We start from the raw sequence: 16,261 nt of genomic DNA on the forward strand, positions 1-16,261 counted from the left end.
AGAATGATTTGGCAGTTAACTGTGTGGCGGAGAATTTGGAGCAGGGGTGCATTGCTTCAGCTTTTTGGGTCATTGGCAATTCTTCTGGTGGCCGTTTGACCTAAACGAAAGCGAACAGTTACAGCTGAGGCTGATTAGGACCAATATACTCGTGCAGTGGTTTCTTCCAGTTATTGTGGTGAGTTTAAACAAATGTTGCAGAGGGGCAGAAACCGAAGAGGGTGGGCTCTGCATGATGGAGATTATGAAGGAACAAAGGACGCGTGCAGTCAGTCTCATGGGAGGGCAGGCGGATGATCGAACCAAACTGCTGTCTGCAGCGTGTATATCAGTGAATTAGGTACGCAGAATCAAAAAGCGACTCAATACTGTTCTCAAAGTCCAATAAAATATAAGAATAGAGTGTGCTCACACATTATCACATATACAGAGACAGATATCAGTGAATACCACAGTTCTGCTCTCCATCCTCAGGAATGCAACAAGTTGTCACGGTAACAGCAGTCCATACAACAGTCAAGTGTATCCTAACTCAAATCGCTTGCGGTGCAGCAGAACCACCTACAATATTTACTGCACACGCGTCTGACGTCAGCGAGATAATGTTGTCATATAAAGGGTTACTGTGCTGTAACAGGTCAGTGAAATTCGCCTCTGTATGCTGTCATGTGTGGATGAGTACATAATTTCACGTCATTGTACTCACAACAAGTGCAAGTGCCTGCCCTAATTATTAGAAGATAAAATATTCGTTATTACCAATAAAGAGAAAGAAGGAACAAATATGTTTTTAGTTCTATGCCTACCGTATGTACATTTCACTCCCGCATCCTCTCCGTGACCGCAGTTATGACTACCCCACCCTCGGAAGGTACAGTCCCAAAGGGCGGGTTCATTTCCATTGCACGCAACATTATCCATCCAGATCTTCCCGCTGCCTTGCCCGAAGCGTGCACTCACTATTGCTGCTGCTGTGCCAGAGGGGCAGCCCAACTGTCTGCAGACAACCTGGGCGTCATTTGCTCCCCAATCATCGTCACATACCGTTCCCCATTCTGAATTGTGCAACACCTCCACTCTCCCTGAACAACGATCGCTGCCTCCTACCAGCCTTATCTCGGGTTCTGGAATGACATTCAAAGAAGAAATTAGTCTGTGAGGCAGTGGTACCTGTATTTTTCAGAGTGACACTTACAGTTGAGTTCAAATCCATGCTCCTGTGCATAACACAGCATGTGAATGTTTGCTCAAGCGTCCCACCATTTTTGAAGCGGTCACTGTTGGCATAGTCCCGTAATGAGAGTGGCATTGTGATGCGTTGGATGAAAGGAGTAGTCGGCACGATACAGGAACTAGCTTTGGGTAAGTTGACGGGTTTATATACTGTAGACTAAAGGGTTTTTGCGTGTTATTTACTTCAATGATAGAGTCATGGAGCCACAGGGGCAACTATATGAGCATGAGGTGCCTCCAGCTGAAGCCACTATTCCCTCCCAGCTGCCAGGTAAAGGACGGGTCCAACCGTGCCCATAGCATTTCGAAGATAGTGCCAGAGCAGGCAGATATGTTGGTACAAAGTGTTTCCGCAGAATGGATTTCAGGAGCTCGTCAGAACGCTGAGACGCAGGGCATGGAGCATTACTTCCAGTGGCATGCGTCAGAGAGGGTAGAAACAGAATAATTTGGCAGATAAATGTGTGTCTGAGAAGTTGGAACTGAAGGGCTCTTTGGATCATTGGGATATCTTATGCGGTCCGCTTAACTCATACAGAAGTGAATGGTTGCATCTGAAGCATATTGGGACCAATACTCTCGCGCTGGTTTTATCAGTTATAAGGGAGATGGTAAACGAATGTTGCAATACGGAAGAAATCGAAGAGAATGGGCTGAATATCGGGCTGATGAAAAATAAACGTCTCCATACTTTTCTCAATGTCTTATAACGTATAAGAATAGATTGTGCTCACACATTATCACTATTACAGAGACAGATATTAGTGAGTACCACAGTTGCGCTCTCCCTCCACGGGAATGTTACAAGTTGTCGCTCTACAGCAGTCCATATATCAGTCAATAGTATTGTAAATCGCATGCGTTGCATTATAATCATATACTATATTTACTGCCCAGGAGTCTTACCTCAGCAAGAGAATGTGGTCATATGAAGGGTTAGTTTGCTCTAACAGGTCGCTGAAATGTGCCCCTTATGCTATTATGTGTGGGTCAATACATAAATTCACATCATTTTACACAAAGCAAGTGCAAGTGGCTGGCCTAATTATTAACAGATAAAATCTTCGTTATTCCCAATAGAGAGAAAGAAGGACCAAATATGCTTTTAGTTCTATGCCTACCGTCGGTACAGTTCACTCCCGCAGCCTCTCCCTGACTGCAGTTATGACTACCCCACCCTCGGAAGGAACATTCCCAAAGGGCGGATTCATTTCCGTTGCATGTAACATCATCCATCCAGATGTTCTCGCTGCCTGGCCCGAAGCGTGCACTCGCTATCGCTGTTGCACCAGAGGGGCAACCCAACTGTCTGCAGACAACCCTGGCGTCGTCAGTTCTCCATTCATCGTCGCATACCGTTGCCCATTGTGAATTGTACCGCACCTCCACTCTCCCTGAACAACGATCGCTGCCGCCTACCAGCCGTATATCGGGCACTGGAATGAGATTCAAAGAAGAAATTACTCTGTGACACAGACGGACCGGTATTTTTCAAAGTGTCGCTTATAACTGAGTACAATTCCACGTTCCTGACCATAATATAGCATGTGAAGTTTTGCTCAAACGAAATAACCATTGCTGGAGCGGTGACTGTTGGCATAGGCCAGCAGTGAGAGTGGCCTTGTTATGCGTTGAATGATAGGAGTCGTCGACACGACAGAGGACCTGGCTCTGGGTAACTTGACATGGGTATTTACAGTAGTTTAAACGTCCTTTAAAGTCCTCTGCGTGTTATTCACGTTAATGTTAGGGGAATGGAGCCACCAGGGCAATTATATGAGCGTGAGGTGCATCCAGCTTCAGCTGTCAGAAGACCGTGTTATGGATCGAGAGCAGCAGCTGAAGGACCTTTGGAATGTAGGCGACAGGGAGGAGATCGTCCATCGGAGGTTCGGGGATGTAGCCTCAACTGAAGTGCTGGAGCCTGAACACTGCTTGACTGTCATTGGATGGAACTGGATGGTGAATTGGCATTTTGCTCAGAGCAGCTCTTGGGTAAATCCCCTGAACAATAACTGTACCATTTCTGACACTGTTTTCCAGATAACCTCTTAGGGATTCTCTTAATAAATAAAGTTCTGTTGATGTGAAAGGGATACACGGGTGGTCTTTTCTCTGCCAGATGCTAGGGTAATGGTCTATTCCGCTCGCGTCCATAGCATTTTGGGTGTGCGGTGGCAGGCAGATGTATTGATACAAAGTTTTTCCACAGAATGGATTTAAAGAGGTAGACGGAAGGCTGAGACGCAGGAAATTGAACTTTTCAAGCAGTAGCACGCGTCAGTGTGGGTAGAAACAGAGTGATTTTGCAGACAAATGTGTGCTGAGAATTTGGAGCAGAAGGGCAGTGCTTCAGCTTCTTGGACCATTGGGATCTCTTATGCGGGGCGTTTGACCTATGCAAAAGTGAAGGGTTGCAGCTGAAGGAGATTGGGACCAATATGATCGCGCAATTGTTTTACCAGCTGTTGGGGAGAGTTTAAACTAATGTTGCAGTGGCCCAGGAACCGAACAGATTGTGCTCACCACAGGGCCGATGATGAAGGAGCAAAGATAGAGTGCAGTCAGACTGAGAGGAGGGCAGGCGGATGATCGAAACAAACTGCTGCCAGCAGAGCGCATATCGGAGCATTCGGGACGCAGAATCAAAAAGCAGTTAATACTGTTCTCAAAGTCCCGTTACGTATAAGAATAATGTGTCCTTTCACATTATCACTCCTACATACACAGGTGTCAGTGAATACGACAGTTCCACTGTCCCTCCATAGAAGTGTTACAGGTTGTCACTCTAACAGCAGTCCATATACCACTCAATAGCATCAGAACTCATGTCGCATGTCGTGCAATAGGATCACTTACAATATTTACTGCACTCTCGTCTTACATCAGCGAGACAATGTAGACAAATAGAGGGTTATTATGCTGTATCAGGTCGATGGAATTTGCCTCTGTAGCTATCATATGTGGATCAGTCCATAAAATCACATCGTTTTATTCACAGCAACTGCAAGTGACTGACCTAATTATTAAAAGGTAAAATCTTCGTTATTCCTAACAGGGAGAAAGAAGGATCATAGATGTTTTTAGTTCTATGCCTACCTTCTGTGCAATTCACTCCCGCATCCTCTCCGTGACCGCAATTATGACTACCCCACCCTCTGAAGGGACATTGCCAAAGGGCGGATTCATTTCCTTTGCATGCAACATCATCCATCCAGATATTTCCGCTGCCTTGCCCGAAGCGTGCACTCGATATTGCTGCTGCTGCGCCAGAGGGGCAGCCCAACTGTCTGCAGACAACCTTGGCGTCCTCAGCTCCCCATCCATCGTCGCATACCGTTCCCCATTGCAAATTGTACTGCACCTCCACTCTCCCTGAACAACGACCACTGCCGCCGACCAGCCTTACCTCGGGCTCTGGAATGACATGCAAAGAGGAAGTTACTCTGAGACGTAAACTTACCAGTATGTTTCAGAGTGTCGCTTACATCTGAGTACAATTCCACGTTCCTGACCATAACACAGCATGCGAATATTTGTCCAATCGGACCCACCATTGCTGGAGCGGTGTTTCTTGCCATAGGCCAATCGTGAGAGTTGCATTGTTATGCGTTGGCTGAAAGGAGTCTTCGACACGATGGAGGACCTGGCTCTGGGTACCTTGACAGGGCTATTTACTGTGGTTTGAAGGTCCTTTAAATTCCTTTGCGTGTTATCCACGCCGATGTTAGAGTCATTGAGCTACACGGCCAACTATATGAGCATAAGGTGCATCCACCTGCAGCTACTACAAGACTGTATTACGAATCGAGAGCAGCAGCTGCAGGATCTGCGGCATGCAGGGTACAGTGAGGAGATCGACTGTCGGAACTTCGGCGAAGCAGCCTGAACTCCAGTGCAAGAACCTGAAACCTGCCTGACTGTCACAGGAAGGTAATGGATGGTGAATCAGCATTCAGCTCAGTGAAGCTATTGGGTCAATCCCCTGAATAATAACTATATCATTTTGCACACTGTTTTCCAGAAAACCACTTAAAAGAATGACACTTAGACCACGTGTGTCGCAAGAGCATGGTGCCGTATTGCAGAAACGAGAGAGTGAGAGTCGTGTACGGGTGAGAAGGGGCAATCAATATTCAGAAGGATCGAAAATAAAATTCTATTGATGTAAAGGAGACAGGAGAGTGGTAATTTCCCTCCCAAGTGCCAGAATAATATACGATTCCTATCGCCTCCATAGCATCTCGTTGAGCGTGCCGGATTAGGCAGATGAGCTAGTGCAAAGAGTTTCTGCCGAACGCATTTGAAGAGTTAGACGGAATTCAGAGACGCAGGGAATTGAGCATTACTGCCAGTGGCACGGGTCAGTGTGGGTAGAAACAGAATGATTTGGCAGTTAACTGTGTGGCGGAGAATTTGGAGCAGGGGTGCATTGCTTCAGCTTTTTGGGTCATTGGCAATTCTTCTGGTGGCCGTTTGACCTAAACGAAAGCGAACAGTTACAGCTGAGGCTGATTAGGACCAATATACTCGTGCAGTGGTTTCTTCCAGTTATTGTGGTGAGTTTAAACAAATGTTGCAGAGGGGCAGAAACCGAAGAGGGTGGGCTCTGCATGATGGAGATTATGAAGGAACAAAGGACGCGTGCAGTCAGTCTCATGGGAGGGCAGGCGGATGATCGAACCAAACTGCTGTCTGCAGCGTGTATATCAGTGAATTAGGTACGCAGAATCAAAAAGCGACTCAATACTGTTCTCAAAGTCCAATAAAATATAAGAATAGAGTGTGCTCACACATTATCACATATACAGAGACAGATATCAGTGAATACCACAGTTCTGCTCTCCATCCTCAGGAATGCAACAAGTTGTCACGGTAACAGCAGTCCATACAACAGTCAAGTGTATCCTAACTCAAATCGCTTGCGGTGCAGCAGAACCACCTACAATATTTACTGCACACGCGTCTGACGTCAGCGAGATAATGTTGTCATATAAAGGGTTACTGTGCTGTAACAGGTCAGTGAAATTCGCCTCTGTATGCTGTCATGTGTGGATGAGTACATAATTTCACGTCATTGTACTCACAACAAGTGCAAGTGCCTGCCCTAATTATTAGAAGATAAAATATTCGTTATTACCAATAAAGAGAAAGAAGGAACAAATATGTTTTTAGTTCTATGCCTACCGTATGTACATTTCACTCCCGCATCCTCTCCGTGACCGCAGTTATGACTACCCCACCCTCGGAAGGTACAGTCCCAAAGGGCGGGTTCATTTCCATTGCACGCAACATTATCCATCCAGATCTTCCCGCTGCCTTGCCCGAAGCGTGCACTCACTATTGCTGCTGCTGTGCCAGAGGGGCAGCCCAACTGTCTGCAGACAACCTGGGCGTCATTTGCTCCCCAATCATCGTCACATACCGTTCCCCATTCTGAATTGTGCAACACCTCCACTCTCCCTGAACAACGATCGCTGCCTCCTACCAGCCTTATCTCGGGTTCTGGAATGAAAATCAAAGAAGAAATTAGTCTGTGACGCAGTTGTACCTGTATTTTTTCAGAGTGACGCTTACAGCTGAGTTCAAATCCATGCTCCTGTGCATAACACAGCATGTGAATGTTTGCTCAAGCGTCCCACCATTTTTGAAGCAGTCACTGTTGGCATAGTCCCATAATGAGAGTGGCATTGTGATGCGTTGGATGAAAGGAGTAGTCGGCACGATACAGGAACTAGCTTTGGGTAACTTGACGGGGCTATATCCTGTAGACTAAAGGGTTTTTGCGTGTATTTACTTCAGTGGTAGAGTCATGGAGCCACAGGGGCAACTATATGAGCATGAGGTGCATCCAGCTGTAGCTGCTAATACTCACAGCTGCCAGGGTAAAGGACGGTTCCGATCGTGTCCATAGCATTTCAGAGAGAGTGCCAGAGCAGACAGATATGTTGGTACGAAGTGTTTCCGCAGAATGAATTTCAGGAGCTCGACTGAACGCTGAGATGCAGGGCAAGGAGCATTTCTTCAAGTGGCAGGCGTCAGAGAGGGTAGAAACAGAATGATTTGTCAGATAAATGAATGTCTGAGAATTAGGAGCAGAAGGGCTCCTTGGATCATTGGGATATCTTATGCGGGCCGCTTAACCCATACAGAAGTGAATGGTTGCATTCTAAAGCAGATTGGGACCAATATTGTCGCGCACTGGTTTTATCAGTTTTGGGAGAATGTAAACGAAGGTTGCAGTAGAGAAGAAACCGAAGAGAATGGGCAGAATATCGGGCAGATGAAGATCACGAAAAGATATCGTGCCGTCAGACCGATAGGAAGGCAATCAGATGTTCGAACCAAAGTCCTGCCAGCAGAGAATATATCAGTGTTTAGGGACGCAGAATCAAAAGACAAAAACGACACAATGCATTTCTCAAAGTCTTATAACGTATAAGAATGGAGTGTGCTCACACATTATCACTACTACAGAGACAGATATCAGTGAATACCACAGTTGCGCTCTCCCTCCACAGGAATGTTACAGGTTGTCCCTCTACAGCAGTCCATATATCAGTCAATAGTATTGTAAATCGCATGCGTTGCATTATAATCATATACTATATTTACTGCCCAGGGGTCTTACCTCAGCAAGAGAATGTGGTCATATGAAGGGTTAGTTTGCTCTAACAGGTCTTTGAAATGTGCCCCTGTTTGCGATTATGTGTGGATTAATACATAAATTCACATCATTTTACACAAAGCAAGTGCAAAGTGGCTGGCCTAATTATTAACCGATAAAATCTTCGTTATTCCCAATAGAGAGAAAGAAGGACCAAAGATGCTTTTAGTTCTATGCCTACCTTCGGTACAGTTCACTCCCGCAGCCTCTCCCTGACTGCAGTTATGACTACCCAACCCTCGGAAGGAACATTCCCAAAGGGCGGATTCATTTCCGTTGCATGTAACATCATCCATCCAGATGTTCTCGCTGCCTGGCCCGAAGCGTGAACTCGATATCGCTGTTGCACCAGAGGGGCAACCCAACTGTCTGCAGACAACCCTGGCGTCGTCAGTTCTCCATTCATCGTCGCATACCGTTGCCCATTGTGAATTGTACCGCACCTCCACTGTCCCTGAACAACGATCGCTGCCGCCTACCAGCCGTATATCGGACACTGGAATGACATTCAAAGAAGAAATTACTCTGTGACACAGACGGACCGGTATTTTCCAGAGTGTCGCTTACAGCTGAGTACAATTCCAAGTTCCTGACTATAAGACAGCATGTGAATGTTTGCTCAAACGAAATAACCATTGCTGAAGCGGTGACTGTTGGCATAGGCCAGCAGCGAGTGTGGCATTGTTATGCGTTGTATGATAGGAGTCGTCGACACGACAGAGGACCTGGCTCTGGGTACCTGACAGGGCTACTTACAGTAGTTTATAGGTCCTTTAAAGTCGTCTGCGTGTTATTCACGTCAATGTTAGGGTCATGGAGCCACACGTGGAATTAAATGAGCATGAGGTGCATCCAGCAGCTGCTACCAGAAGACTGTATTTTGCAGCGAGAGCATCACCGGAAGGACCTTCGGAATGTAAGCGAAAGGGAGGAGATCGTCCATCGGATATTCTGGGAAGTAGCCTCAACTAAAGTGCAGGAGCCTGGACAATGCCTGACTGTCACTGGATGGTGAATTGGCATTTAGCTCAGAGGAGCTCTTGGGTAAATCTCCTGAACAATAACTATACCATTTCTGACACTGTTTTCCAGATAACCTCTCAGGGGAATGCCACGGAGACCACGTGTGTCGCAGTGAGTATGGGTGCGTGTTGCGGAGAGAAAAGAGTGTGAGTCGGAAGCGGGTGTGAAAGTGCAATCAATGGTCAGACGTATCGAAATTAAAGTTCTGTCGATGTCAAAGGGATACTCTGGTGGTATTCTCTCCCCCAGTTGCTAGGGTAATGAACTATTCCGCTCGCGTCCATAGCATTTTGGAGAGCGTGCGGCAGAAGGCAGATGTATTGATACAAAGAGTTTCCGCATAATGGATTTGAAGAGGTAGACGGAAGGCTGAGACGCAGGAAATTGAGCTTTTCAGGCAGTAACTCGCGTCAGTGTGGATAGAAAAAGAATGATTTTGCAGACAAATGTGTGCCTTAGAATTTGGAGCAGAAGAGCAGTGCTTCAGCTTCTTGGACCATTGGGATCTCTTATGCGGGCCGTGTGACCTATACAAAAGTGAAGGCTTGCAGCTGAAGGAGATTGGGACCAATATATTCGCGCAATTTTTTACCAACTATTGGGGAGAGTTTAACCTAATGTGCAGTGGGCTAGAAAACGAAGACACTGTGCTGAGCATAGGGCAGATAATAAAGGAGCAAAGATAGAGTGCAGTCAGACTGAGAGGAGTGCAGGCGGATGATCGAAACAAACTGCTCCCAGCAGAGCGCATATCGGAGCATTCGGGACGCAGAATCAAAAAGCGCCTCAATACTGTTCTCAAAATCCCGTTACGTATAAGAATAGAGTGTCCCTTCACATTATCACTCCTACAGACACAGGTGTGAGTGAATACGACAGTTCCACTGGCCCTCCATAGAAGTGTTACAGGTTGTCACGCTAACAGCAGTCCATATACCACTCAATAGCATATGGTGTCGCATGTGGTGAAGTAGAATCACCTGCAATACTTACTGTACGCTCGTCTTACGTAAGAGAGTCAATGTGGTCATATAAAGGGTTAATGTGCTGTAATAGCTCGATGGAATTTGCTTCTGTAGCTATCATGTGTGAATCGGACCATAAATTAACATCTTTTAATCACCGCAACTGCAGTTGGCTGGCCTAATTATTAAAAGATAAAATTTTTGGTTTTCCTATCAGGGAGATAAAAAGATCATAGATGTTTTCAGTTCTAGACCTACCGTCTGTACAATTCACTCCTGCATCCTTTCCGTGACCGCAGTTATGACGACCCCACTCTCTAAAGGAACATTGCCAAAGGGCGGATTCATTTCCTTTGCATGCAACGTCATCCATCCAGATCTTCCCGCTGCCTTGCCCGAAGCGTGCACTCGATATTGCTGTTGCGACAGAGGGGCAACCCAACTGTCTGCAGACAACGTTGGCGTCATCGTTTCCCCACCCATCGTCGCATACGGTTCCCCATAGTGAATTGTGCCGCACCTCTACTCTCCCCGAACAACGATCACTGCCGCCTACCAGCCTTATCTCGAGATCTGGAATGATATTCAAATGATAAATTAGTCTGAGACGCAGAGGTAGCTGTATTTTTTAGAGTGTCGCTTACAGCGGAGTTCTATACCATGTTCCTGAAAGGACTCTTCGACACGAAAGAGGACCCGGCTCAGGGTAACTTGAAAGGACTATTTATTGTAGTTTAAAGGCTCTTTGTGTGTTATTGAAGTCGATGTTACAGTCATGGAGCCACACAGGCAATTATGTGAGCGTGAGGTGCATCCAGCTGCAGCTACCAGAAGACTGTATTAGATCGAGAGCAGCAGCTGCAGGACCTTCGGCATGCAGGGGACAGTGAGGAGATCGTCCTTCGGACGTTCTCGGAAGTAGCTTCAACTGAAGTGCAGAAACCTGAAAACTGCCTGTCTGTCACTGGAAGGAACTCGATGGTGAATAGGCATTCAGTTCAGAGCAGCTCTTGGGCTGTTCCTCCTGAACAATAACTGTATCGTTATGGCCACTGTTTTCGAGAGAACTTCTTAGGGGAATGACACGGAGACAACGTGTGTCGCACTGAGTATGTGGCTGTATTGCAGAAAGGACAGTGTGAGAGTCGGGGGCGGATGAGAAGGGGCACGCAATAGGCAGACGGATCGAAAATAAAATTCTGTTGATGTTAAAGGGACCCGCGGGTGTTCATTTCCCTCCCTGGTGCAAGGATAATGGACAATACCGATCACGTCCACAGCATTTCGTAGAGTGTGCGGGATCAGGCATATGTGTTGGTGCAAAGGGTTCAGCAGAATGGATTTCAAGAGCTAGAGAGTTGGCTGACATGCAGGGAATTGAGCGTTACTGCCAGTGGCATGCGTCAGTGTGGGTAGAAATAGATGATTTGTCAGATAATTGCATGGGGGAAAATTTGGAGAAGACGGGAAGTGCTTCAGCTTCTTTTATCATTGGAATCTCTTCTGGGGGCCTTTTGACCTATACAAGAACGAAGGGTTGCAGCTGAAGCTGTACAGGACCAATATTCAGTCGCACTGGTCACTACCATTGTTGGGGAGAGTTTAACCGAATGTTGCAGGGGAGTACAAACCGAATAGAATGAGCTCAGGATAGGGCAGAAGACGACCGAGTATATATAGCGTGCAGGCAGACTATTAGGACGGCAGCAGATGATCGAAACAAACTGCAGCCAACAGTGTGTATATCAGTGCATTAGGGAAGCAGAATCAAAAGGTGTCTGAATTCTGTTTTCAAAGTCCAATGAAGTATAAGAATAGAGTGTGCTCACACATTAACACACCTACAGAGACAGATGTCAGTGAATACTACAGTTCTCCTCTTCTTCCACAGGATTGTTAGAAGTTCGAATGCGAACAGCAGTCAGTATACCAGTCAATAGAATCGTAACTCAAAGCACATGCGGTTCAGTAGAATCACCTACAATATTTACCGCACACGCGTCTTACGTTAGTGAGCCAATGTAGTCTTATGAAAGGTTATCGTGCTCTAACAGGTCGATGTAATTTGCCCCTGTGTACTATCATGTTTGGATCCGTACAAAATATAAATATCATTTTATTCACCGCAACTGCAAGTTGCTGGCTGAATTATTAAAAGATAAGATATTCGTTATTCCCAATAGTGCGTGTGACAAGATCTGAAGGATCTGGTCCTTTAACGAGAGAGAGGGAGCGAGAGAGAGAGAGAGAGAGAGAGAGAGAGAGAGAGAGAGAGAGAGAGAGAGAGAGAGGAGAGCGAGAGAGAGAGAGAGAAGAGAGAGAGGAGAGAGTGAGAGAGGAGAGAGAGAGAGAGAGAGAGAGAGAGAGAGAGAGAGAGAGAGGAGAGAGCGAAACAGCTTGTGTGCTATTTCAGGGAGAGGGAGCAACAGAAATCAAACAGAATTACAAAGTCTGTGTCACACAAGACACACAGGAGACACACGACTCTAGAGGCAAAGAGGACACTGATGAGCTTTGTGTACCCACGACAAGTGTGGTGTTTATGCTCGCAGTGTGGACAAAGTTATGACCTTTGCGGAGCGATCGGTGTGTTTAACCCCGGTCTGGGGATGCTAACTCCACCACAGAAGACGGCATACCCTTTGCTGTGGTTACAAGTTGGTGAAATTTAAATAAGTTTCGGGAACAGCATATGGACGTGGAGGACTGGCAGAAGCATCGGCATCGGCATTGGAAGAGAAATTAACTTTTAAACTCTCTCTCTCTCCACCTACACTACCCATACCAAATTCCAGAAATGAACTGATTAGTTATCATAACACCGTAATACAGTATTACTTAATCCCCTGAGCTGTGGAAGCTTGGGAACTTCATTCGTTCACCTATATATATATATATATTTGTCTGTGTGTGTGTGTGTGTGTGTGTGTGTGTAGTGTGTGTGTTGTGTGTGTGTGTGTGTGTGTGTGTGTGTGTGTGTGTGTGTGTGGTGTGTGTGTGTGTGTGAGTGTGTGTGTGTGTGTGTGTGTGTGTGTGTGTAGTGTATACATTGCTAACCTGTTTACCGTCTCTTGATGTATGTTACTTAATTCACTTATCTATTAATAAAATAGAGTTTCTAACGGAAGGCGAAGTCTCCAGGTGTGTCCATTTCTGCTGGTCATTTTAAACCCGTTATGCGGTACGTAATAGTAAGAAAGAGGAACCAAGATATTTTTAGTTCTTTGCCTACCGTCTGTACAATTCACTCCCGCATCCTCTCTGTGATTGCAGTTATGTCTACCCCACCCTGAGAAGGAACATTCCCAAAGGGCGGATTCATTTCCATTGCACGCAACATCATCCATCCAGATCTTCCCGCTGCCTTGCCCGAAGTGTGCACTCGATAAAGCTGCTGCGACAGAGGGGCAACCCAACTGTCTGCAGACAACGTTGGCGTCATCGTTTCCCCATCCATCGTCGCATACGGTTCCCCATTGTGAATTGTGCCGCACCTCCCACTCTCCCTGAACAACGATGGTTGCCTCCTACCAGCCTTATCTCGAGATCTGAAATGATATTCAAATAATAAATTAGTCTGTGACGCAGTGCTACCTGTATTTTTTTGAGTGTCGCTTTCAGCTGAGTTCAATTCCATGTTCCTGACCATAGCACATCAGGTGAATATTTGCTCAATCGGAGTTACCTTTGCCAGAGAGGTAATAGTTGGCATAGGCCTGTAGTGAAAGTGGCACTGTTATGCTTTGCCTGAAAGGAGTCTTCGACACGAAAGAGGACCTGACTCAGGGTAACTTGACTGTGTTATTTAGTGTAGTTTAAAGGAGTTTTTGCGTGTTGTTGACGTTGTTGTTACAGTAATGGAGCCGCACGGGCAATTATATGAGAGTGAGGTGCATTTAGCTGCAGCTACCAGAAGACTGTATTAGGGTAGAGAACAGCAGATGCAGGACCTTCGCATGCAGTGTACAGCGAGAAGATCGTCCTTTTGAGGTTCTCGGAAGTAGCCTCAACTAAAGTGCAGGATCCTGAAAACTGCCTGACAGTCACGGGAAGGAACTGTATGTTGAGTGAGAGTGAGAGTCGGGTGCGAATGAGAAGGGTCACTCAATAAGCTGACGGATCGAAAATGAAATTCTGTTGATGTGATAGGGACACAAGGGTGATCTTTTTCCTTCTAGGTGCCAGGGGTAATGGACAATTCCGATCGCGTCCATAGCAATTAAGGAGGGCGTGCGGGAGCAGGCAGCTGTGTTGCTGCAAAAATTGTCCGTAGAATTAATTTAAAGAGCTAGAGAGCAGGCTGACAGGCAGGAAATTAAAGCGTTACTGCCAGTGGCATGCGTCAGTCTGGGTAGAAATGGAATGATTTGTCAGATAATTGTGTGGCTGAGAATTTGGAGAAGAGTGGCAGTGCATCAGTTTCTTGGATCATTGGGCTCTCCTCTGGGGCCCTTTTGACCTATACCAGAGCAAAGGGTTCCGGCTGTAGCCGAACATGACCAATATTCAGGCGCATTCGTTACGACGAGCTGTTGGAGAGAATTTAGCCGAATGTTCCAGGGGAGTAGAAACCGAATAGAATGGGCTCAGGATAGGGCAGAGGACGATCGAGTAAAATAGCGTGCAGTCAGACTTTTAGGACGGCAGCAGATGATCGAAACAAACTGCAGCCAACAGAGTGTATATCAGTGCATTAGGGACGTAGAATCAAGAAGTGTCTGAATACTGTTCTCAAAGTCCTATAAAGTATAAGAATAAAGTGTGCTCACACATTATCATACCTGCAGAGACAGATGTAAGTGAATACTACAGTTCTTCTCTCCCTTCACAGGTATGTTTCAAGGTTGACACGCTAACAACAGTCCATATACCAGTCAGTAGTATCGTAACTCAAATCTCATGTGGTGCAGTATAATCACCTACAATATTTACTGCACACGCGTCTAACGTCTGCGAACAAATTTTGTGTTATAAGGGTTAACGTGCCCTAACAGGTCGATGAAATTTGCCCCGGTATACTATCATGCGTGTATCAGTACATAAATACACATCATTTTACTCACAGCAACTGCAAGTTGCTGGCCTAATTATAAAAATATAAAATTATTCGTTATATCCCAATAGTTAATGTGACGAGATCTGAAGGACTGGTACTGTTACAAGAGAGAGAGGGATTGAACAACTTGTGTGCTATTTCAGGGAGAGAGAGCCACATAAATTCTATGAGTTATCTTAGAAACTGAAAGGCGGAGTTAGACGATGGACACCTCGGGTTCTGCACTTGGAGAAATATACAAGTCAGTTGACATTGTAATCAAAAAGACAAGACCACACAGACGACACACGACTCCAGAGGCAGAGAGGACAATGGCGAGCTTTGTAGTACCCACGACAAGGGTGGGGTTTTTGCTCACAGTGTGGACAAAGTGGTGACCGGTGGTGAGCGCTCAGTGTATTTAAACCTGGTCTGGGGTTAATAACTCCACCACAGAAGACGGCATTCCCATTTCTGTGGACACAAGTTGGTGACTTTTTAAATAAGTTTCGGGAGCAGGAGGACGACTTGGAGGATTGGCATAGGCATCGGCATCTTGGACGATATACCAATAGTCTAAACACTCTATCTCTCTCTCACCCTCCCTAACTCTGCTCAAACCAAATTCCAGACCTGAACTGATTAGTTGCCAGACCACCTTAATAGAGTATCACCTAATCCCTTGAGCTGGGGAAGCGTGGGAAATTTATTTATTCGTCTAGATATAGGCATATTATTTGCTAACCTGTTTTACTTTCTCTTGATTTATGTTGCTTTATTCGCGTAGTTACTAACAAAATAATGTTTATAATGGAATACTCAATCTCCAGGTATGTGCATTTTTGCTGGTTCTTTTTAACCGGTTTTCGGGTAGGTAACAATGAGAAAGAAGGAACCAAGATATTTTTAGTTCTATGCATACCTTCTGTACAATTCACTCCCGCGTCCTCACCGTGACCGCAGTTATGACCTACCCCCCATCCTTTGAAGGAACATTCCCAAAGGGCGGATTCATTTCCACTGCATGCAACATTATCCATCCAGATCTTCCCGCTGCCTTGCCCGAAGCGTGCACTCGATATTGCTGTTGCGACAGAGGGGCAACCCAACTGTCTGCAGACAACGTTGGCGTCATCGTTTCCCCACCCATCGTCGCATACGGTTCCCCATTGTGAATTGTACCGCACCTCCACTCTCCCTGAACAACGATTGCTGCCACCTACCAGCCTTATCTCGAGATCTGGAATGATATTCAAATGATAAATTAGTCTGAGACGCAGAGGTACTTGTATTTTTCAGAGCGTCGCTTATAGCGGAGTACTATACCATGTTCCTGAA

The 16,261-nt window shown here is 46.0% G+C and overlaps 1 protein-coding gene across 3 annotated transcripts in view; it reads right to left on the minus strand.

Annotated features, from left to right (window-relative positions):
- Positions 1-16,158, minus strand: part of LOC140715957 (uncharacterized) — a 56,620-nt gene extending 40,462 nt beyond the window's left edge. For all 3 annotated transcript variants that reach the window (XM_073028559.1, XM_073028557.1, XM_073028556.1), the window contains exons 1-8: positions 15,846-16,158; positions 13,121-13,436; positions 10,147-10,461; positions 8,082-8,396; positions 6,421-6,738; positions 4,333-4,650; positions 2,355-2,669; positions 807-1,124 (exon numbers count right to left, since the gene is read on the minus strand). In XM_073028559.1, the coding sequence (XP_072884660.1) occupies positions 807-1,124; positions 2,355-2,669; positions 4,333-4,650; positions 6,421-6,738; positions 8,082-8,396; positions 10,147-10,461; positions 13,121-13,235 (2,014 nt within the window). In that variant the 5' untranslated portion in view covers positions 13,236-13,436; positions 15,846-16,158. The remainder of the gene's footprint in view (positions 1-806; positions 1,125-2,354; positions 2,670-4,332; positions 4,651-6,420; positions 6,739-8,081; positions 8,397-10,146; positions 10,462-13,120; positions 13,437-15,845) is intronic.
- Positions 16,159-16,261: the final 103 nt, after the last annotated feature.

The sequence above is a fragment of the Hemitrygon akajei genome, chromosome 24, assembly GCF_048418815.1.
Source record: "Hemitrygon akajei chromosome 24, sHemAka1.3, whole genome shotgun sequence".
In the NCBI taxonomy this organism is placed as follows: domain Eukaryota; kingdom Metazoa; phylum Chordata; class Chondrichthyes; order Myliobatiformes; family Dasyatidae; genus Hemitrygon; species Hemitrygon akajei.